This window comes from Sinohyriopsis cumingii, chromosome 17, assembly GCF_028554795.1.
Source record: "Sinohyriopsis cumingii isolate HCF-2022 chromosome 17, ASM2855479v2, whole genome shotgun sequence".
NCBI classification, from domain to species: Eukaryota; Metazoa; Mollusca; class Bivalvia; order Unionida; family Unionidae; genus Sinohyriopsis; species Sinohyriopsis cumingii.
The window spans coordinates 50,878,459-50,903,316 of record NC_142977.1 but is presented as its reverse complement, the minus strand read 5'-3'; the positions used below and the strand labels follow the sequence as shown (position 1 = coordinate 50,903,316).

The 24,858-nt window shown below is 35.3% G+C and overlaps 2 protein-coding genes across 2 annotated transcripts in view; one reads left to right on the top strand and one right to left on the bottom strand.

Annotated features, from left to right (window-relative positions):
* Window positions 1-24,858, bottom strand: part of LOC149778683 (uncharacterized) — a 111,476-nt gene that overhangs the window by 28,898 nt on the left and 57,720 nt on the right. The gene's annotated exons all lie outside the window — the stretch shown is intronic.
* Window positions 1,082-18,146, top strand: LOC149778684 (uncharacterized). Its single transcript, XM_089938515.1, has 4 exons — window positions 1,082-1,345; window positions 5,200-5,455; window positions 7,283-7,449; window positions 17,691-18,146. The coding sequence occupies exons 1-4, from the start codon at window positions 1,151-1,153 to the stop codon at window positions 18,006-18,008; spliced, it is 936 nt and encodes a 311-aa protein (XP_089794641.1). The 5' UTR covers window positions 1,082-1,150; the 3' UTR covers window positions 18,009-18,146.

The window sequence follows — 24,858 nt, the reverse complement described above, 5'->3', positions numbered from 1 at the left end:
TGTAGTATTTTTAAGATATGAGTGGGTTTTTTTTCTTTAGGTTTGCCTTGTGACATGCACATACAAGCAAACTTATTTATTAAATTACAGCTTCAAGCAGTTCAACGAGTTCCACCTCGGTGCGCTTGTCGAAGTTGACGGGCGTGATTCGGTCCGCTCGAAAACGTCACTCTTAATTCCGGCAATTGTATTACAATGCAGTTTGTTCAAAATATTACACATAGCCTATTATGTGTTATTCATTTGATATATCCTATTAAAGTTCTATCAACTGCGGCAAAGTCTTTTTAGAGCCTTGTTAAAGTCTTGTTGAAGTCTAGTTAAAAATCTTGTTAGTCTTATTATGGTCTTATTAGAATCGTGTTAGAGTTTTCTTAGAGTCTTGTTAAAGTCTTATTAAAGTCTTGTTTGAGTTTTGTTAAAGTCTTAGTAAAGTCTTGTAAGAGTTGTATTGGAGTATTGTTAAAGTATTGTTAAAGTCCTGTGAAACCTTGTAAAAGTCTTGTTGGAGTCATGTAAAAGTCTTGTTGGAGTCTTGTTAAAGTCTTGTTAGAGTCTTGCTAAAGTCCTGTTAGAGTCTTGTTAAAGTCTTATAAAAGTATTTGTTAGAATCTTCTTAAAGCCTTGCTAGAGTCTTGTTTAAGTATTGTTAGAGTTTTGTTAGGGTCTTATTGAAGTATTGTTAGAGTCTTGTGAAAGTCTTGTTAAAATTGATACGGGAAGGAAGGGAATGAAATTGTTCAACGTAATTATACAATGCGTAACGTCTAAGGCAAACTATTTTAGTGATAAAAATCCTAATTTGAAGATATTATATTGATGTTTAACGAATGCTCTCTACAAGAAGAAAAATGAAAAAGCTCAACCCGACCAGTATGAGTGACTGTTGGCTTGTTAATTGTCCAATATTAAATGGTGATGTGTACATTAAAAGAAACCCTCAGAGCTCATTTATTTATCATTTTTCACGAAGATACCCGACTCGTGTGAAGCAACGTACAAAATATGTGGTGCGCCTTCGCATAATACACATATCTCTAAAGGCATTTTAACTGTATAGTCAAGTTTTTAAGTCTTTTTATTCATTTTAACTGTATTGTCATATTTCAAGTCTCTTTACTGATTTTAACTGTATAGCTTTAGCCATCAAATGTTACCCATTTTAAAGTTGTGTATCGTTTTATTTATGTTTCTCAAAGGAGTATACTCGGTTGAACTTTTTTACATAACCGAAGACGAGAACTTCAAACCTACCGCATTGACAGTCTTTTCTAATGGAAAGGAATGTAATACACAGTTTGCAACAGACCTACAGTATTATGGCATCACGATTTCCAATTGCCAGGTACTCTCTCTCTCTCTCTCTCTCTCTCTCTCTCTATATATATATATATATATATATATATATATATATATATATATATATATATATATATATATATATATATATATATATATATAAACCCCAGTGCTAGTCATCACTATAAACTGTCACCCTGCAAACATCGTAACGATATGACTGACAATATTTTAAAGCTTTGTTAAAATCCAAATCACATACTCCTATTACAGCAGTAGTGAATGATCCATGAAACGACATAGTGATGTGACTTTATAAACAAGTATAGAGTGGTCCTTTGTAACTTGAGCGAGACGATTATGCTACGAGTACGAATAACTAAAATACTATGTATTATTTCATGTGTATACATGTATATTTATACCAAAGTTGCGACAATTGTTTAATTTAAACGAGTCAATTTTAAATATTATGGCCTCGTTGTTTACTACAAAATTTAAACTATTAAAGAACCTGGATGTGAAAGCTATGTCGCAATCCCGTTTTTATTTGAGATTATGGCTTATGGACTAATGTTTTTTTAAAGTTATTGTTCACATCAGCTTGGCACACGAGCGTTCACAAAATCATTTAAGGTCTGCCACAGATTTAATGAAATAGATTTGCTTAAAATATTTGTAATGTGCATTCTATAAAGTTAAAGCAACTAACTTTTTGAGGATTATTTTTTCATATGTTCGCGGCAACATGCTGTTTTTATCATAACTCTACTTCATTCGAACCATTTAAGTCTTTTTTAAATGAATGAGTGGATGACAACTACAGATTTGTCAAATTCTAAAAGCCGATTGTCAAATTCTAAAAGCCTATTGTCAAATTTTAAAAGGTCATTGTCAAATTCTGAAAGCCCCAATTTCATATTCTAAAAGCTCATTGTCAAATTACAAAAGCCCATTGTCAAATTACAAAGGCCCATTGTCAAATTCTAAAAGCTTATTGTTAAATTCTCAAAGCTCATTGTCAAATTCTAAAAGCCCACTGTCAAATTCTAAAGCCCATTATCAAATTATAAAAGCTCATTGTGAAATTCTAAAATTTCATTGACAAATTATAAATGCCCATTGTCATTTTAAAAGATCAGTGTCAAAATCTAAAAGCCCATTGTCAAATTCTAAACTCCCATATAAACTTTAAATTGCTGCCTATCTCTTTTGTCATGCAAAGGCAGTAAAGCATATTCGAACTATTGTCGCTTCTAGTCGTGTTAGATCATTGGCGATGTCATTGCGTCATCAGTCAAAATTGCATTACGTCATAGCTTCAGTGTCATGAAACCATTGGTCACTGCGTGTTTTCTTACTTTATTGGTAACTATTACATTATCAGTTATAATTACATTATCACTCGTAATAAAAACGTACTCTATTTGCTCCTTGTGTTGAACTTAAGGTCAATTGACAATTTGCGTTTAATTCTTTCAATCTTTCTGGAACTCTATATACTAATATTTTGTAGGAGAAAGGGTGCGTTGTCATGAGGTCTGATCTGCTACGTTTCTTTAAACACACCGTCTACACCAGAGGTCTCGAACTCAAACCACCATGAGGGTCGTATGAGGGCATTTTTGATGGCCCAACGGCTGCAACACTTCTATCTCTCATGACACCTGCGGCCCGCGGTACGCGTGTTTGAGACCCCTGGTCCACACGATGAAAAAATACTTGATCAGCAATCATAGCTCAGAAAAAATGGATTACAACGTCCGTGTTGAACCCAACTTGATAAAATGTGGCTCTAGCTTTTTTCAAACCACCCTTTGAACAGCCCTTTGTCATTTCTCTAACATAATTTGGTTATGTTGTCGTATCTGACTACAATGGTGTAAGCAGTTGAAAAAAGCACTAGCAACATTTTAAAGAAAATTAGATTAGGAAGTGTTTACTGTATGGTTCAGGAAAAACACGAATGTAAACCCTTATCAGATGACGTCATCGGCAGCCATATTTGCAGTATCTGGACTGGCTGAGTACTCATTTTATAATGTGTTTGGAAGTTGAAATAAATTCTTTTAATTTCAGTTACATTTTACCAAACATATATATAAATACGAAAAAAATGTTTGAAGTAAGTGTATGTATTTGTAATTTATATCCTGACCTTGTCGCATTATAAGTTTCAAAAATAGTAACCTTGCATAGTGAAAAAACTGCCTGGTTCTTCACCGCTCCGGTAAAATTGGCCCAGAAATCGTTTGCTAGAGACCGTGTAACTCAAACGAGCGAAAGAAAGTTAATTGATATGCATTTTGTGCAAGATGCTAGCTACTGTTATGTGGGTTTATATTAATATAAATAATTTCATTTGTGTGCACCTACCTACCTACCTACCTTCCTACATACATACATACATACATACATACATACATACATACATACATATTGTAAGTATGCTGCATCAATGATATACCACAAGATGTCTAAATTTTTCATTAAAAGGAAACTCGGCTTGCCAAGTCTCCTTTTAATGAAAATTGTATACAGTGAGTGGTATATCATTCATACAGTGTACAGACTATACATATATTTTATTTATATCACATACAAATACATATATTTGCCCAATGAACGGAGTTCAGATTTACTATAGGTAACTTTATTGACAAGAGTGAATGAACTCCTCACTTCGCTGCCGAGTGTGTCCGCTAAAAAAAATGTAGTTCTATTCATATTGTGGCTATTCACTGTCACTTTTGCATATTGATAAGTTGATTGTTTTCTTTTTTTGAGTTTTTATTTTTCTTCACATAGATTAAATCAATATAATACTTTATTGTTAGGTACTCTCTCTCTCTCTCTCTCTCTCTCTCTCTGGTCGGTTTGACTTAACTTTTACCATCAGTCAAATGTCCTGTGAGAGGCCTTTGAACGTTTTCATATTTAATTAATAAGTTTTAGAACATAATAGGTTTAAGTAGCAACAACAACAACAAAACATTAAATACATCACAGTATGTGTACCACGTAACCGAGAAATTTACCGTATAATGTCGACAGGGTTTGCATCTTTGTATCATTGATTATATAAACACTGCTGATAAATCCCAAGGAAAGTGTACACATACCGTTACGACGAACCATATTCTTGTAGGTTACTTTGTGTAAGTTCAAGTTCAATGTTTTCATCCAACCCAAATTATTGTTCTCTCTCACTCCATATTTCTGCGTAGTTTTTTCCATTATGCATAAGGGGAGGGGAAACAGAAAATAGAAAGGATTGCGATGAAATTGTGTACGATATTAAATTCATTTAGAAAACGGGTATTATTAACACTTTTTATAGAATTTTTTAATAGGTCACTAATGATTGTTTGGAAATTCATCATTGATCTTAAATAAATAGCACACGGTTGCTAGAATATTTATATAAGAGTATCATTGCGACATGGGCGGATCACAATTTGATATACCAATAGTATTATATCAATTTGCTTTATACAAACACTTTAAATACCATGTTATTTTCAATATATATATATATATATATATATATATATATATATATATATATATATATATATATATATATATATATATATATATATATATATATATATATATATATATATATATATATATATATATATATAAAGACTTAAAAAATGGACAGCTTCCTCGCTAGGTGCTCAGCATTAAGAGGTTAGTGTTAGGACTGGTCGGCCTAGTGTCAGGATAATGTGACTGGGTCGGACATCATCCTACGTGTCTGCGGCATGATGCCCCAGTGCTAGACATCACTATAAACTGCCACACTGCAGACATCGTAGCGATATGACTGAAACATTGTTAAAAGCTACGTTAAAAATCCTAATCACACACACATTAGCAACTTTTTCATTTCAGGGAGAGAAAATCATCATTTATCTATTCGACACCATTCTTAAGAAAGGAATTTACTCGATGCTGTCCGTCCCAGAGAGGAAAACGAGTAAATCGAAATTGGATTGGTTCATCCACAGTTTTCTCCGGCGTAAACGCCAAGGTGTCACCGAAGAATCTCCGGAAGTTAACACGACTCAACAAATCATCGCGGGGAAGAATGACGGAACAACAGTTGTCGAAACTACAGCAATGTTTGATGTACAGTTTTCCGACCTAGGTAATCTATTTGCTTTTGTTGATTTCCCTTGATATTCTGTTCAATCAATCATATTGTATTGCCGCACGTAGGGACAAAACGTACAGCTTGTACCTTTCCACAATACAAATGGCAATACCCATTTTCCAAAGTACATTATGCTTGAATGAACATCTTCATGTTTATAATGAACTTCAGTGTTTCTTTCATAACTGAGGTATTCTTTACAGCAGTACCAGATTCATTTTCAAATAAGAGTTAAATCAATAGTGATGCTTACTGATTTCAAATATTGTATAAATCAGCATAAATCAGTATGAATCAGCATAAATCAGTATAAACTTCACAACGTATGAACTCGTGGGTCGGTGGTTCTTTCCGGGGTTTTCCCGGGTTCTTCCTCCACCATTAATACTGGCCGCCATGGATAGCCTATCGTGTGCTGAAAAATGGCGTTAAACCATACAACAACAACAACAACAATGTGATGTGAAATAAAGCCCTAATAATAAAAGTTCTGACTAAACTTTAGTAGAAATCCAAATTAAATCCAACACTCAAAAGTGTTGTAGTGTTGTGGAGGGCTCGTAAAGTGTTGATGTGCTAAGTGTTTTGCTGAAACATAGAAATACAATACAAGAAGAAATACTTATTTCAATTTCAGTATAAAATTCAAGTCCCTATTTCCAAGAATATTGTCGGAGCATTTTTGTATTTCCAGAGAAGAAATAATTTGAATAATTCCAAACCAAATAATGTACACAACAATAACTTGATTCTGCTTGGATGTTAAATTTCATTTACAGTGACACGATTATATAGTCCTCTACTTGACCTTAGGTCACAAATAACATTTTCTATAAAAAAAATATTACCTAATGGAAAATAACCTTCTAAAACTTAATGTTTACCAAATAAAATGTTACTCATAATTAAAAAGTCAGTTACTGTAATTATAATATTATATTGTTGGAGAATTCAAATAATCTAGTCCAGACCCAAGTAAACATGTTTACTTCTATTAATAATGATCCTGATATTAAACCCATACACATAAAAACATATTTTAGCTATGTATTAAGTGTTTACAGAATTTTTTTCAACATCGATAATTCAGATAAAGTAGAAACTTAACTAGATTTTGAACAAGGTTAAGTCCAATATTCAAGATTAAATTATTACAATAGCATATAATCAAAAAAAATTAAAAATAACAACAATGCATATTAAATATACAAAACACGAGTATATGACGAAGTTTTTCAGTAGCTTCCTGTGTGTTGGTTATTCTTTTCCCGGGCTCTTCCCGTGTTCTTCCTCCACCAAATATATTGGCCGCCATCTATAGGATATATTGTGCTGAAAATGGCGTTAAACCCACAACACCAAAACCCAAACCATAGGTTAAAGGTTAAAAAGTTGAAGGTTACAATGGTAAAACATATATTTTATTGCATATCTAAATATTATAAGTTAAATATCTTGAAATAATTATAGTCAGATAAATTAAAACGTAGACTACGATAATTATAAACGAGAAACAAAAATTAATGAAAAAATAACTCCTTTAATACATTATCTGGCTAGTAGTTTTTGCTTAGATATTTTATCGTCTCGAAATCCCAAAACGATATTTAACGACACCAGCATCAATTATGTAGTAACATTTATGATTTTTAGATTATCATTAAGTATTGCGCTTGTATATTTGTTGCAATTTAAATTTTTAAAGGTATACATATATGGTATCTGTCTCATTGTACACCACTTACATGTCTCTAAAAGTATTTACATGTAGTTGTCATTATTATTATTATCATTATTATTATTATTATTATTATTATTCAGACGAACTGACCTACTTCTGCGACATGGATGATGATGTTTTAATGGCGCTAAACCCGGATGTTGATGTGTATAAATCTGTGTCGGCGTACAATTCCGTTACCAACAAATCTTGTCCCGCAACCCTGAGTCAGAACAGAATCGTAGTTTCTATTTTCAATTGCTCTTTGGTAAGAAATCATACTTTTTATACAGTTTTCTTCATTTGAATATTGAAAATCCATGAATTTAATTATTTTAGTGGATCGATTTATCTGTCTCCCCGAGCGCTTAGTCAGAAGCATTTCCCATCCTGACAAGATGACAAGATAAACAAAAAAGATTTTGGAATCGGTCAATTCAATTGAAATAAACACTACAGTTATGGCTATCTATCCTATCCTTTTCACGGTCTTGTTAGTTTTCAAGTGTATATTGATCTAGTTTATTATATTTACAAGCAAAAAACTTTTCATTTGCTTCCCCTCCTAACTAAATAATTCGTTTTAAGGGAACAGACATTACCACGGTGTGATATATTTTATTAGATCCTTTTAAACACACACACACACACACACATACATACATACATACATACATACATACATACATACATACATACATAAAATTAACTTCTGAACAGTTGAAAAAGTGGTGCCTTGCTATAAAAAAGTGACTGTTATTTACGATTGGCGAGTGCGTGGATGTATCTACTACAGATAAAAATATCTGAAAATATCTGTAAAAGTGCCTATAAACGGCTTACAAAACAAAACAGCAATTCTTCCTCCCATTTCTGTAAGTTCTGACGTTGTGTACCTCTCAGCTGGGTCAATATATATTTATATGTACACACACACACACACACACATGTATATATATACACATACACACACCAGTCATACTAACAGTTTGAAATAAGTATTTTCCCCAGAAATTTGGAAAAATAATTGTCTACAGAAGAGCCAGGCTGGGCTAAGTCCAAACTGTAAACAAGTCCTCGGTGACACATAATGCATACCTTGGTTTTCTTAATGTTTTTCGTTGTAAAATAAAATAAAATATCGTTTCTTTTAAAATTGGCGAAATACAACTATTAATTCCGAAGTAATGCTGTCAGAAATTACAAAGGCATATTGATAATCAATAGAGTGTTGGTAGGTGTACTGCTTATAAACAACTGCAAAGATGAAGACGGTATTGCGTTGTTGGAATAAAATCTCAACAAAACTGTTATGTCTTTGACATCTCTGGTTACGGAACTGCACTTTTGCACGCACATGAAAATGTATATCTCAGAACGTCTGCTACTATAAACTTGTATACGTTGGTTTCCTGTAGACCATTAATGTTGGAACCATTATCAATCTAAAGCAAGTTATTAGTACCTTCGTAAATTAAACAGAATCTCTACTTCTAAAATGGCTTTCCGAACTCAATTGTCTTCCGCTTAGATGTCGCCACATATAAAGCCGGCTTTTATCATTCATTTATAAATCGGCTTGTTTCATTTCCTTGACACAGTAAAATATGTGAAATGAAAAAAAAAAAAAAAAAGCAGGCTTCAGAACATCAAATCATCACTGAAGACAGTATTGTAACGATCACGTCACACACCCGACTCGTGCAGTATTGTAACGATCACGTCACACACCCGACTCGTGCACCTCAAGCAGATTGCATTATCCGGCAGTTTTCACTGACAACTGAACTAGTCTACTCACATTTGCGAGACAATTGCTATTTTTTAAAATTATTTTAATGTGAACTCGGTTAAGGAACTTTATGATGGCGTACCAACCATGAAAATTTAATGTTCGTTGTCCATAACTTATGTTCTTGTTTTAAAGTTTACGTGATCTTAAGTTGTACTGTAAATTCATCCGAGTACAAATGTGTGCATCTACCCACATCAAACAGTTAACGTACTCCCCTCATCATCCCACACTGTATATTTCAATAGAATCATCACCGGAAGCAATATGTGAATCGGCGTAATTTCTGAAACAATGGAGTAAATTTTCTTTATAATAGTTACAATAAAAAAATTTACACTTCCATACTCTTGAATGCTATTCGTGAGGACCACTAGCTTTGATCACGTTTATCTTGAAGCGAATGGTCACTATTTCTGGTTGCCAAGAATGTGTTCAAGTAAAAATTGTCACCCTGTGAAAATCTCTCAGCCTAGATCGTGCAGAACACGTTTTGGTAATTACTTGCGATTGTCAAATATATTTTAATTTTTATTTTGTCATTGTTCGACCGCTTTCACATTTTCACTAGCTATCAGTCAGACTGTTATACTGTATTACTTTTCTAATTTGTGAAATAAAAAAATCCGGTGGCCTAGTGGTCTAAAGCTCTCGCCCCCTACTAATCACTGTCATTTCACGATCCCTGTCCTCGTGGGTTCGAGTCTCAAGCTCGGCCAATGTGGGTATGTGAGAAAGCTTGCCAGTAGTTTCCGGTGGATAGATTGTTCTCCCCGAGTTCTTCGGGTTCTTCCTCCATGATGCCCCAGTGCTAGACATCATTATAAACTGCCATACTGCAGACATCGTAGCGATATGACTGAAAAATTTTTAAAGCTACGTTAAAACTCCTAATCACACACACGCGCACACACTTCCTCCACTTCATAACTGGCCGCCATGTATAACCTATGTGTTGAAAATGGCGTTAAGCCCACAAATCACAACAACCTCAAAAACTATTAGGTTCAGTGTCTTAAAGCTCGTACAGGGCTGATATATTGCACTACCCCCTGTGTCGGAGTTGGCGTCCGCATAGATAAAAACATAAACATCTGTACACCCTCACCAAGTGTCATCTACCGTCTCTTCCTTCGACAAAGGCAATAGTTTTGTGTAATAGTAAAAATAACCTGAGGAAGGGGCGGGAAGCCAACGTTGCACATTCATGTACATTAGTTAGATATTTTTGGTTGTTTTTGCGTCTAGGTCACTAAAAGTGGTGTTATACCTGGAATCATGAAACTATGTGAAGCTTCATCACAAATGTAGGTCACTGTAACATATATTTGTTGTTTAGCTTGTTTAGGTTTTTTAAAAAAAAATCTTTCTCAAATTATGTTCCCGACACCAGGTGGCCGAGTGGTCTAGGGCGATCGTCTTTACAAATCGCCAACACATCTCGCTTCCCTCCGTGCGAGTCCGAGTCTCGGCTCGACTAAAGTGGGTGGGTCAGAAAGGATGTCAGTCGCTTCCCGTGAATCGGTGGGTCTTGCATGGGCCATTCATGGATTTTCGTCCACAAAATATACTGGCCTTCATATATATCTTATTTTGTGCTGAAAAATGGCGTTACACCGCACAAAATGAAAAGTTATGTTCATGCTAGAATTACTAAGCTAGATGATTGTTTGCATCTGAATTAGTACCACAAAAAGAGGATACTGTGACATACATTTTACATGTTGAGAGTAAGTGTGTAACTCCTAAAAAAAAATGGGTTAGTTGCCCCGTGTATATACACTCTTCTACATAGATTCATGAAACTTGGTGCGGGGATACTTCTTGATGAGTACTGTATATATCCTCATTACAAAAGTAGGTAAATTTGACTTGTATTTCACGCTTAATGGGTTTAACGACAATTTTCAGCACACGATAGGCTATATGCTGGAGGAAGAAACCGGGAAGAACCACCGACCCACAGGAAGCTACTGCCAAGCTTTCTCATATACCCTCGGGATTGGAACTCACGCGGATAGCGGTAAGTTGTGGAGTAATCTGCAAAGGCGAGCGCCTTAGACCTGTCGACCACCTGTGGTTCCTATTTCACGCTCATGGTTATGTTCATTTCTCAAACTCTAACCATGCTAGAATCATCAATGTAGGCCAGTTGCATTAATCGATCTCAGCACTACACTCTTATAAAACAAAGTATTAATACGAACTAAATTTTACATTTTAATAGCTTGGGTTAGGTCATTACCAAATAGTTAATGCACCTTGTCTATATTCTGTTATACCTTAGACCTGTCGACCACCTGTGGTTCCTATTTCACGCTCATGGTTATGTTCATTTCTCAAACTGTAACCATGCTAGAATCATCAATGTAGGCCAGTTGCATTAATCGATCTCAGCACTACACTCTTATAAAACAAAGTATTAATACGAACTAAATTTTACATTTTAATAGTTTGGGTTAGGTCATTACCAAATAGTTAATGCACCTTGTCTATATTCTGTTAAACCTGGATTCAAGAAACTTATCGTGGGCATGCGTCTTAAGTACAACTCCCCTCATCACAAAACTAGATCACTGCGACCATATTGCATGCTTCACTGTCGTGGGTTCAATCCCAAGCACCGTTTATGCCAGAATCGTCACACCGGGAGTTTTGTATGCATTTATATTAGTACCATAACGTTGCAGCAAAAGGTCATTGTGACCTATTATTTAAATGTCTTGTTAAGATTTTGAATTAGCTCATGACCAGAATGGTTTTTATCTACTGCATGATACTGTTATACCTGAAATCTCGAAGCTTAGTGCGCGGGTGCATCTTGACCAGTACTACATCCTCGTCTTAAAAGTAGATCACTGAGACCAATATTTCATATTTCATGGACTTTTTGTTTCATTTTATAGTTTTAATGATCACGCTTTAATCATTGATTTAGATGATTCTGTACATATCTTTTACTGCTCCACTCCACTCATACCAGAAAAGGTCACTTTGTCCTCTATTTCATATTTTACTAGCTAAGGTTACGTTTTCTCATTCATGACTACGTATGGTTAATCCTATCAAAGTGTTTGACATTTCATTTCCCCTTGTCGCCACACAGTTCCATAATGTGAAACCTATGGACTAAAGTTATCTTCCCCTTGTCGCCATACAGTTCCATAATGTGAAACCTATGGACTATAGCTATCTTCCCCTTGTCGCCATACAGTTCCATAATGTGAAACCTATGGACTAAAGTCAACTTCCCCTTATTGCCATATGATGATACCTTCATGATGGCGGCCGTAATGTTAATTCCCTCTTACCCCCAAAAGCTATTTCTTTTCAAGCCATGTCGTTCTCTTAATTAATCGCACGTTCACGTGAACAACCACATAACGAAATACAGGTTGTGATATACCGTTTTATCATCGAATAGTCACAAATTACTAACAATCGGTAAAAAGACGAAAATATTAATTGAACCTCAGAGGGTGTTGTGAAAGTTATTATTGTTGCTGATTTTTAATTACGCATTAATAGATACAAACGGACAAATATGGCTACTACACTAGTTTCTCTCTATTAAAAACCTCCAAAACCCGAAATCTGGACTTTATCTTCAATGCAAAATGAAGCACTTGTTCTTGTCATAAATCATAGCACGCCTTGCTAAAAGTTACCGGTTTGATGCGGTAATAAATAAAACGCAGACACTCTCTACAAGAAAACCCATAGGTTGTCATGGTGAAGATGAAAGTTAATATTATACAAGGATTCTGGGCAAATGAAAACTGTCTTCGTAAAAACTTACTGGAATAGTCTTTATTTATAGTAATCTAGTTATGTTCTGAGATCTTTAGTATAGGGAAACCTACACGTCCATTTCTCTGGGTGTACATGACTTCAAATCAAAACATACCCTTGATGCATATGACAAGTTATGATATCTCCAATGTTTTAAGAGTCTGTATCAATTGTTGTTCATCTTTAAATTCAGTGGTAAATTGACTATGTATAGCAATAAAAAGTGTAAAGGTTACGGCAAGAAAATTCCTTGCACGATTTTTTTTTCCTTTTTCAACCTATTTCACTTGTTGTTTACTATCATGTTCCGCACATACTGATACACTTTTATGTGTGATAGACCAAATTGATATTATATTAACAAAATATTTTCCTTTCATAAATTAAGGGGTTTTTTTTACTGTAATATCCGCACAATCCAGTATGCATTATTACGGGTTTACGTACCTAAATAATGGTCTGTAAACAATGTTTTTCAGGCTCATGTAAATATATCCGTCTCTACTCCGGACCTGCTGGTTCCCTATCTCTGCGTTAAAGAAAACGATTTTAAAATTGCGCATCAGTCTGGAAGTCACAAAGTACACCCATCCCATTTCTATGACAAGCAACTGTACTCGATGGCTTTCATCATAATCAGGACCGCTCCAGTGGCATAGTGGTAGAACGTCCGACTCGGTTGCGGTAGGTCGCGGGTTCGAACCCCGTCGTATCAAAGACGTTTAAAAATGGTACTAACAGCATTATGAGGTTAGTGTTAGGACTGGGCGGTCTGGTGTCAGGATAATGTGACTGGGTGAGATATATGCTGCATGTCAGCGGTATGATGACCTAGTGCTAGACATCACAATAAACTGCCACACTGCAGACGTTGTAGCGGTATGACTGAAAACTTGTTAAGGCTACATTAAAAATCTAATCACACACACACACACACACACACATATTATAATCAATTGCTCATGACAGAAATACCGAAAATTTCATGACAAAGTTATAGTCAAGATATTGAATTGGCCTTTGTTACCGTAAATTAGTTGTTCACTAAAGTGTTAATGCATACAAAATAGAAATATTATTGGAATAATGCCGTGTTAAATCTTTAAAAGGATGTGCTGTAACCATGACATGACTGTCTCCATTTTACATCAAATAAATGCATGATTCACCTTATTTACGGTAAATTAGTTGTTGCTGCTTTATTGCGCACATACAAGTTCTCACGTACAAATTGAAATTATTGTAGACCTTAATACTTTGACAGATAGATTTCACCAAGTACAGAACTCACCGCTTACTTAGATGCACAAAACAAATTTGTGTTACCGTTCTAAGACTGACATGGGGAAGCATTTTGACATGTTGCCATGAACGTAAATTAGTTGTCTGGCACCGAATGAAAATGACAACGGATCATAATGAATTGTCGAATCGTGCCGCATTAATCATTAAAATCGTTTGCGGGTTCGGCCTATGTTGGTATGTGAGAAAGCTTGCCAGTAGCTTCTCGTGGGTCGGTAGTTCTTTCTGGGGTTTTCCCGGGTTCTTCCTCCACCATTAATACTGGCCGCCATGTGTAGCCTATCTTGTGCTGAAAAATGGCGTTAAACCCTACAACAACAACAACACTTTACACGAGGTCATTATGCATAAAAATTTCAGTCGTCATTTTCGTTTCTTCAGGATGACTACCATCAACTCAGGAAAGGTCCCATCCATACCGAAAGTAAATTAACATCCCCGATTCGGATTAAATTGCCCACATTGTCCATAACTACGCAGTGTTTCTCTTTCTTTTCAAATGCATGAATCAGGATTAGACTGCAAGAGAGGACAGTGTTATAACAACTAAGCCACGGGAATATTTCGCTATTTAATCTATCAGACTATTATGTCGAACTGGATTGCGTATCAACAATTGCTCCTGGAAAACTATGGACATTACTAGGGTCTTTACCAAGTCTACCCGAATGACTTTGCCAATAGCATTGATGATCCTATCCACCCCTATTGACTATATAGTATACCAGCCAATCAACTGCAGTTATCACGTGCACCGATAAGAAACTATTGACAATGATTTAATGAAATCGTATCAAGAAGATGATGAGTATATATAGTATACCAGCCAATCAACTGCAGTTATCACGTGCACCGATAAGAAACTATTGACAATGATTTAATGAAATCGTATCAAAAAGATGCTAATGTTGTGCCAGGGTTTTCAATAGAAACCAATTTCCTGTGATTTCCTCCCGTGTATTTGTTCAGGAATTACTGGTTACAATTTCCAGAATTTCGAAAATTTTGTTGTGGTGATTAAACAATTCAGCGCCATATTCCATCAAAATCCGTATAACCTGTAATGATTATTATCTCCCTCAGGGCAATGCTGATAGGTCTATGTCTAGCAGACGCTTGCGTTTACCTATTTTACATTTTTCTTTACGCCTGCGTCATACACAACTCAATCGTCATCAACGAGAAATAGAACTGTTCAGTCCCTTTACTTTCGAGTATGAGTTGCATTCCAGCAACGCAAAGAGGACATTAAACGCTACTAGATAAATGGCTGAATAAAAAAAATCCAAACTTGGTTGGTAACAAAGTAACCTGTGATACCTCAGTACAATATATACTACGAAGGTGATGAAAGGTTGCGGTATGAAACGACGAAATGCGGACGCTGACATATACGGTATATGAATGCAAACAGTCGATCGACATGTACAAATATTTTTCTTATCGTTTTGCCGAAAATACATGTACAAGCAGGCGATGAATATAAAACATTAACTCAACATAGATGCTGTAACAGATAAAATGTGCATATATTAAAAGCGAGTCTATTTCATTTTTTTTAAGTAACCAAGCATTTGACTAATGTAAAAAAAAGACTAATAATTAAATTGAATGCATACAGCTACACCATTTCAGCGTCTGTAAATGCTTCTATTTTCTAGTTTTGGTATGTTGGTATGAGCTGATTTCGTGGCGTGACAAAACTTCGCAAAATAGTGTTATGTTCGCAAAATATTGTAGATTTTCAAGTTTGAAGACGCTTTAAGGAGAGCAGAGGAAATATAAATGCTCTCGATGTCGAAGCTGAGAATGAATAAATAACACTTATTCATATGTATTGCCAAAATGATGAGCGTCCATTTTTGTTAAGTCAGCTATCAAAGAATACGAAAATTCTAGCAGTCATCTGTGCAGACTGAGCTTTAGTTCAACATTGTGTTATAGATCCATATCAATACAGCACAATAAATAACCTGAAACTAAGGGACTGAGTACTGGATCTCAAAAGACTTTATTCCATCTCAGCGATCCGTGGAAAATGTGCTATCCTGATATTTAGGATAATGTGGCTGGGTGGGACATCATGCTACGTGTCTGCGGCATGATGCCCCAGTGCTAGACCACTTTAAACTGCCACACTGCATACATCGTAACGATATGACTGGAAAATTGTTAAAGCTACGTTAAAAATCTAGATCACACACACACACACTTCATGTAAATTAGGTCTCAGCATTAAGAGAGGTTGGTGTTGGGACTGGTCGGCCTGGTGTCAGGATAGTGTGACTGGGTGGGACATCGTTCTGCATGCCTGCGGCATGATGCCCCAGTGCTAGACCACTTTAAACAGCCACACTGCATACATCGTAACGATATGACTGGAAAATTGTTAAAGCTACGTTAAAAATCTAGATCACACAAACACACACTTCATGTAAATTAGGCCTATCGGTAACCCCGCTGTATAAAAATCACCAAAAATATAGATAAGCAAACAGTAGTGAAGGTAAACGTATGTGCCTCGGCATTGTTTTTGTGGGTTGTAACCGCATTTTTAAGATATTTGTGGCAATATCCTGCCGATGAAATGAGATTTAAATGCATTTCTTAAGGACTCTCTGAGGCAGCCGATATCGGCTGGGTATGGAACTACAGCCCTTGGATTACATGTCCGAAGCTGTGCCAATTAAGGTACTGTGGCTGCAAATGTATGTGTACTTTGTACTGATTTATTCACTGGTACGTCATACACAATGTTATCCGATTAGCAAGGTTACGGACTACTATGACGAGACTTTTCGAAGTCTTTGGTTATCACCCTGAAGAAGCTTTGTTGTCGACATTTCTCCGTTGTTGTTGTTGTTGTTATGTACATAACTGCATGTTTCAACACATAATAGGCTATACATGGCGGCCAGTGTATTCGGTGGGCGAAAGAAAAATGAAAACCTCGGGAAGAACTACTGACCCACGAGAAGATTCTGGCAAGCTTTCTCACATACCCACGCTAACGGAGCTTGAGACGCGAACCTACGCTGATATATGTTGGATGACGGTGATTTGTAAAGACGAGTGCCTTAAACCACTAGGCCACCCGGGGCTCCAGATTTGAGGATCTTATTTCACAAATTAGAAAAGTAGTAGAACAGACTGACCGAGATAGCACACCTGCTAATTAGTGAAAAGGTGAAAGCGGTCGAACAACGACAACATAAAAATTAGAACATGACCGAAACATGCTCTGCACAGTCCTGGCCTAGATATGTTCATTTCTTCGTTAGATTACAAGTAAAAAATTTCTATCGGCAACACGCATATGTACCAACGTATTTGAAAGAGTTTAATTCAGTAATCCAATTTTCACTGCTGCTGTCGAGGTACTGTCTTAATTTACTTTACGGCTAAATTACGCAAACGACTCAGACAAAAGAAAAGCGTTTCTGATTGTTCATTTATCACTATGTATTGTTTTGACTCTTAGTTAAACTCAGAATAGAGACGGGAATATGCAAGGCATTGTTCAATTCGCCCCCCAAAAATCCATTTTCAAAAAACATTACTTCAATACCCAGATGAAACGGATGGGATCAAATTCTGCACGATTTATTGCTTCTTTATTTCAGACAACAGAAGTACACCTCTTTTTCACGAGCATACCCTTATCCGACGGCATTATTGGAGGAAAACGCTACAAAATATATGCCATTAATTGCCTCGAGAGTCAATCAAATTTCACCTCGGCTAAATTGCATACCCAATCAAATTTTTCAGTAGAAAATGCTCAGGCTATGTTTAGAGAACTTGCAGCCAATGAAGGACGGTTTCTTAAACACGATTCACAGTCTGATGTTTCAGCGACTGGTTTCAAATTTAAATGGTCAAACATGGTTCACATTATCACTTACACAGCAATAATAATGTCGAAAACTTTTTTAAACTAGAATACACAAGTGATGTGCTATGAGAAAGAGTTCTTCACACGCCAGAAACCACGAAAGTATGATGTTTAATTGATATTTTAATTCTTCAAACATTTTTACCAGTATGTTTAATTTAATTATGATCATCTTTTAACTGAATAAATTCTTACCTTTCTCATGAATGTTTTAATTTGTATAAAGAAACACCAAATCATGAAATAAAGATATTTAATCATAATCATGTTTTGTTCCAATGTTACTTACTGTAATCGCATAAACCTCCTCTCTCTCTCTCTCTCTCTCTCTCTCTCTCTCTTGTAGAGTTTTGGAGCTTCTTTACTTTAAGATACAGGTACTCAACAGTTTAACAAGGAGTTTTATCTCCAGGTGTCTCTTATGTTGTAATATTGTTGATGCTCGCTAACGAATCAAGCATGTTTTAAATCCGTTGTTTTTTTTACCGATTTTTCATGCTGTTGTTGTAGATATTTTTGTTATATCCATTTTCATCAATAATATTGTGCAGATTTAGTGCAAGTAAAAGAAGAAAATGAGAGAACATGATTGAATCGCTTGAATGAGGGATACACATACAAACATTTGCACCAAAGGTAAATGTCAATCATCATTAGCGTCGAAGGTACTACAGATTTGAGAGATAAATTATGCACTGATCCACGTAAGCGGTTTTATTTAAATCATAATGTGACGCAATTACTAGTACCTCTTCACGGACATGATGATTGAATTACATGATTAAGTCCTCTTTTTTATTTATTGCACTAGACTTATTTCTTATTATTGCATGGTGAATTGCATATTCTCTCGCCTTAGCTATCGTAATGGGCCGCTTACGAATATTTAACATTTAATGTCTTAATTTACGAATTGTTGGAGCAAGTCTTATATTTTGATGGAGGTTATTCTACAGAGATATGGTAGAATAGATAAATAACCTATGGAATGGAATTTCGAAATTAACTCTTGATAATTTCATATTGATGTCAACACTGGTATTCCACCAAACACCGCTTTCTGACTCGTTCGGGTACGTGATTGAGTCAGTTTTTTTAAAATCATTTTAGACCTGTCTTTGATAACGAAGAAAATCATTGTAACCTGCTATTTTTGTCTTAAAACGTGTTGAAAAATGTATCCCCAAGATTGTCCATCCGATAACTTTTTTTAGATAGCTTATATTTTATAATTATTTCACTGCACTTTCAGAAACTGGTATTTTCTTCTCTGGCAAATTTCAGTAACTGATAAAGTTGAAGAACTTGGGACTAGTTCAAGTACATTTTGTTTTGTATATAGAAGCAGCCATTTTGACCCGCTGTCTGCATCAGGCAGCGCATTTTCTCCTATTATCACATATAAGGAAATTTCAATCAAATTTCATGAAAGTAGCATAGAGTTATGCCAACATTCTCTCCACTTTACTTGTTGCAAATGCACACACCTTATGGACTCACGGTACTAATTCAGTTCCCATAATAAACTTACGCAAAAACCATATTTAAAATTCAATAACTCAAACATTTTTGAGTGCTCATGATCAAACCTATATTTATCAGTATACATGAAACCTGGATGTCAGCTTCTGTGTAGAGGAAAGGATATAAGCCGCGGCATTTTCTGGACCTGAATGTGTTTGAAACGTGTGCTTTCAATTCCGCACCAGAGAGTCAGGTGCTAATTTTAGTAACGAGTGTTCCAAACTCAAGACTTTTAAAGGACTGAAATTCCATCAATAAAACATTGTCTCTATTTTCTTTCACTTACAACTAGGATAAGTTCTCAAAAGATTCTTTTTCCTAAACCATAACTTACATTATTAACCAATCATGGTCAGCAAAACCCATATATATATATATATATATATATATATATATATATATATATATATATATATATATATATATATATATATATATATATATATTCTACTTTATGTTCACCCATTTCCAGGCTGGTTCCCATTTTTCCATATCATTAGTACCGTATGTCCTATATCCACCCTTCATTTTCTTGACAGCCCTAGGAATTTTAGTTCAATACATAATTAAGCAATGTGTATAGTTCTGCTTGTCAAAGATTACATTAGTGAATATTAAATTATATTGCAAGTTCATCTTCACCTAAAGACCAATGGTGCTTTTCAGGCAACATTTAAATATTTTAGCTTTAAGAAAATCAGGGAAAAAATATTAAAATAAAGCTGTCTAATAAGAATCATCTGTTTTAATATCACCATTTATCGTCTTTAATTTGATGCTGAAATATATCCCCAGCCTTGTCATACTATGTAATTAATGAGTAAAAGGTCAAGGTGACCATCTATATGTACATGCTATATGTACATGTATCAATACAGAAAAAGATTTAAATGCCAAAAATTACCTAAAATTCCTCCCAGAAGACATATAATTTAAAACTAAAGTAAGGTAGACATACGTCCATTAAAATGCAAAAATATGAACTTTCAAAACATTCACTGAAAGAAATTAGTGGGATACAAAATCATGAGAAGTCATCACCATTAAGCATGGTGGAAGAGACTATGGGATCATATCTGAAGCATTGTTTCAAAACACAACTACGAAATATATTGCTTACTGTAATTACTCTATAAATGATAAATTGTATAAATTTTATATATGTATTGCTTCGATATAAACCAACGTGCAAAACACTCCACCAAACATAGTAAAATCTACACATTGTTCCCCCTCCCCCTTCTTGGCAACAGTTGATATATCTGAATGTGTGTTTAATATCCCACTGAAAGTCACTGTGGTTTTAAAAAGGTATTAATTTTGCTTGTTATCCACAAATAGAACCATATGATTGCATCATTAGTAAATTTAATCGCACTTGCATATGTGGAGTCACTGTATTGCTGTGGCTGTCTCAGCGGTAACATCATTGTAGTTTGATTTGATCCTGCTGCAAACGCTTTTCGTTTAGCATAGCCTTCGTTATAGTTCATACGTCTTGCATTACCAAGTGCATTTCTCATTGCCGCTGCAACGATAGTTCCACCAGCTGCATCTGTGGTTAGTGCTGCTACTGTATGCTGTGCTTCTGCATCGGCACCACCTGCAGCGCCTCCAGTTTTAAACTCATTTGAGTAAGCAACTCCGGTTCCGGTGTCCTTGAACCACATCATACATTTGTCGCCACCGACCGCGGATACTCCTCGCTAAACGAAACAATGTTTAAAATTGTACTTGCAACAGGCAAGTGCATTAAAATATCTTCTACCGTCTGACTAGCCAGTTGTTAACGTGCGCTTCTAAAGAGGCTCCATACATTATTGACAAGCGCAATTTCATTATTAGCTGCTATTGCAACAGGAGGAACGGCTGTTGTCATAATATGTCCACGTACCTCTAACCTAGCTTTATGTGGAAGTAAAAACACATCTTCGTCTTGTATTAAACATGCGGACGCCAGCTTTATTTGGTTCGTTCGAGTTTTCGTCAGATACGCGACATATTCAAATTCAGTTGCGACGTCGTCGGTATCAAATTCTTCTGTAAGGTCAAGATAATTTCTAACTGACATTTTTTAGTTGTAATCGCCACATAACATTACTAGAACGCTGCAACGTCAATCTGATTGGGCGACTTCGTCGTCACTATCAACTTTAGCATTACATCTTCGCCGCGCGGTGATAACAATTTTTTAGTTGTGGCTATCATTGCCTGTTTTGTATCTGCCGTTGGATCTATGGTTGAAAGTACTTGTGCTATTTCGTGTGGTGTCGGTGCTTGTTTACCCTTAATATTGTCAAGGATCTTTTGTCCGCCAGCAGTACCTGCTGCAAATGAGGCGCCAGTAGCAAAAGCTTTTGATGCGTCAATTGGAATTGGAGCAGCTTTATGCGTTATTCCAGGCATATTTTCAATAATTTTAGAAAATATATTTCCAAAGCAACTTCCTACTATTTTTCTTCGATAATTTTTTCTTTGTTTCATTTTTATTCATATCCGCTATACAAATTTCACTACGCAGAGCTTAGGTGTAAGTAATATGCAACAATTTCATTGTTAAGATCCAATTGCCGCCCAGACTGATCCTTTAATTGCATTGTGATACTTGATATTTGATTTTTAGGATTACTCGGATAATATACTATTTGTTGTGGATTAATTTGCATTAACGAACCAGGTGGAAGGTTTTGCGAAAAACTGTAAATTGTTTCTCCTTGACTACCACGATCAGAATAAGAACCAGATGCAATAGAAACATTTATTAAAATTGTATTTACATGCGTTATGTTAACAGGAGCATCGCCATCGCATGATATTGTTCGGCAACACAATACTAGCTGCTTGTGGAAAGTCAATTAACAAATTATATTTTAACGTGATTCTAGCACGTAACGTATTATCATCTGGCGCCAACTGAAAACTAGCAGCGACGCCTCCATTTTTTTGTAATTAATTCCTTGATTGCCTTATTGAGATCTGTTACGTAATACGCGCCTTGTGGTATCTTGAAAGATGTCCATGCAACCGGATTAAACGTAAAATCATCACTGACGCCAGGTTGTACATTAGCCATAGAATGCCATGCAGTAGCAGAAATTAATCCAATTTCATATTGTCGACGGGTGACTTCGTCACCGGGATCAAGTTGTATTAGTGGACTACAGTTGACAGACAAGCTTGCGCTGTCGTTTGTGGTTTGTGAAGAGTCAAGTAATAACGTTGTTGACATCTTTTTATTCATTTACGCGATATAAAATTCAATTAAACAATAAGATCGTTGTGTAAAATTTCGTATTCGCTTGATGTTAATGATCCATTTGATCGAAGATGATCAAATATACCTAAGATTTCTTTATCAATTTTCATGCCAACATTTCCTGCTTCTTTTGATAATTTCAAGAACATTAATTGGTCAACCATTTCCGAGTTTGAAGTAAATACCATAACGGCGGCTCTGCCGCTGTCAACACCAGATCATGTTGTTTCTCATGGTAAATTTTTATTTCTTTCTCGATCATACTTATCAAACAAATTTTTAACAAGATAACCTTTTTAGTAATTTTCGTTTCTTTTTTATATTGTTCAGCTCTTTTCTGCATTATATCAGCAATAACTCCTTCTCTGATATGGTCGTACAATCTTAACAGATGTGTATCGGATGTGGCTTTTTGTATTTCATTGTCAGTTGCAGCATCATCAGCAATAATTGCTTTTAAAAGATCAGTAAGCTGAATATAATTTTCTTTTGGTCATTTTCGAATATTATTAATTCCTGTGATATTGTGCTTGTCAACAAAATCTACATATTCGCTATCTTGTATTTTAACACGAGCATTTTTTTTTCGAAAAAGAATCTTTTATCGACAGTCATTACTCTAACAGTAATTTCAGATTGCTTTCTTTGCTCGCTCGTTAGTTTTTCTACTTGATATGCCAAATTTGATATCAGTCTACGTAATTCGTCAGGATTGATTGTCATATTTGCTAATGCTCGTTGTAGAGCAACAGGATTGTTTATCAGTCTGCCAAGTTCATTTTGTCGTTCACAGGGATCAGAAATATTTGCCACAAGCGTTTCGGCAATTTTTCCTGTTTCTTCTTTAGATTAATCTCATAAACTAAATAATCATTTTTCTTGTATTGTTTAAGCTCATAGGTAAATAATGTTGTGGAATCTGGTTGCTTACCAAGTACAGCCTCGGTAAATGGCCTAAATGTTTGGCAGTTTTCTTTGCCGCAGCTAGTTGTCCTCGACGTTCTTCCTGTACTTGCTTTTTAAACGCCACTCTTGTCGCAGAAATTGTTTCAGTCAATCAATTTTTGTTTGTCCATTGTTATTTCAGTGTGTCTCACAAAATTTACTTTAACGAAAATTTGTTACAGAAATTTATCAATACAACAAAGAAACATCTTCGCTGGATTTCATGCAAGTTTATCAAATAAGAAAAAGTTATATTTGTCGCTGGTTGTTTGATGATAAATTCAATAAACCTATCTTTGGCTACGTGACCACATTGCTCGTTTGCGGTATTCCGAACATAAACATTATCAAGTCTGGTAAATAACATTAAACAATATGTATTTCGTCTGATAATTTTGTCAACGTTATATAACCCCCGTGCAAGATAAACCGCATTATATTTTCTGTTACGTGACAACGAAAAATAAGATCGTATTTTATTCAACTATGCCTTGTTTAGCGGAATATCATCAAGTACAATTTTTTGTTTGTTTGGATGAATCAAGTTCGTTTACCGGAATAACATCTTCCTGTTGCTTGATTAAAAATATATCCTCGCCCGCACCATATTCGTCGCGTAATGTGTCGTTGAAGTTGTCTAACAACATATATTTATCCTGTTATGGATTTATTGTGTAAATATAAACTCGATCGTAATTAAATGACGGTTAAGCATCAAATTCATTAACAATTTTTTTTGCCAGATCCATTACGACCAACAGTAAGATAATGACAATCTGATAATTCATCATTATATTTATGCTTGATTAATCGCTCACCATCAAAATTCAATAGCGATGACTTTGTCATTGATATTGTCTATCAATTACAGCATCATAAAATTGTATCACGCTCTAAAAAATAAATAGTGAGTTAGTACACGAAATTCGGAACAACATTAAACGGCTTGCTTTCTTCCGACACCGTAACAACAAACAGAAAAGTTGATTTATCTGGATATCTCAAAACATCAGGCGAGACAATGACCGACAACCTGACAATGTCAAATAACCGAGATTTTGGTCCTGAAACAACATACCCACCTGTAAATGTTAACAATACACAAACGGTAAGTTATGCTCAACTAAAATCCATTGACGATAACAAACTTGATAAAACCGGCGGAACAGTT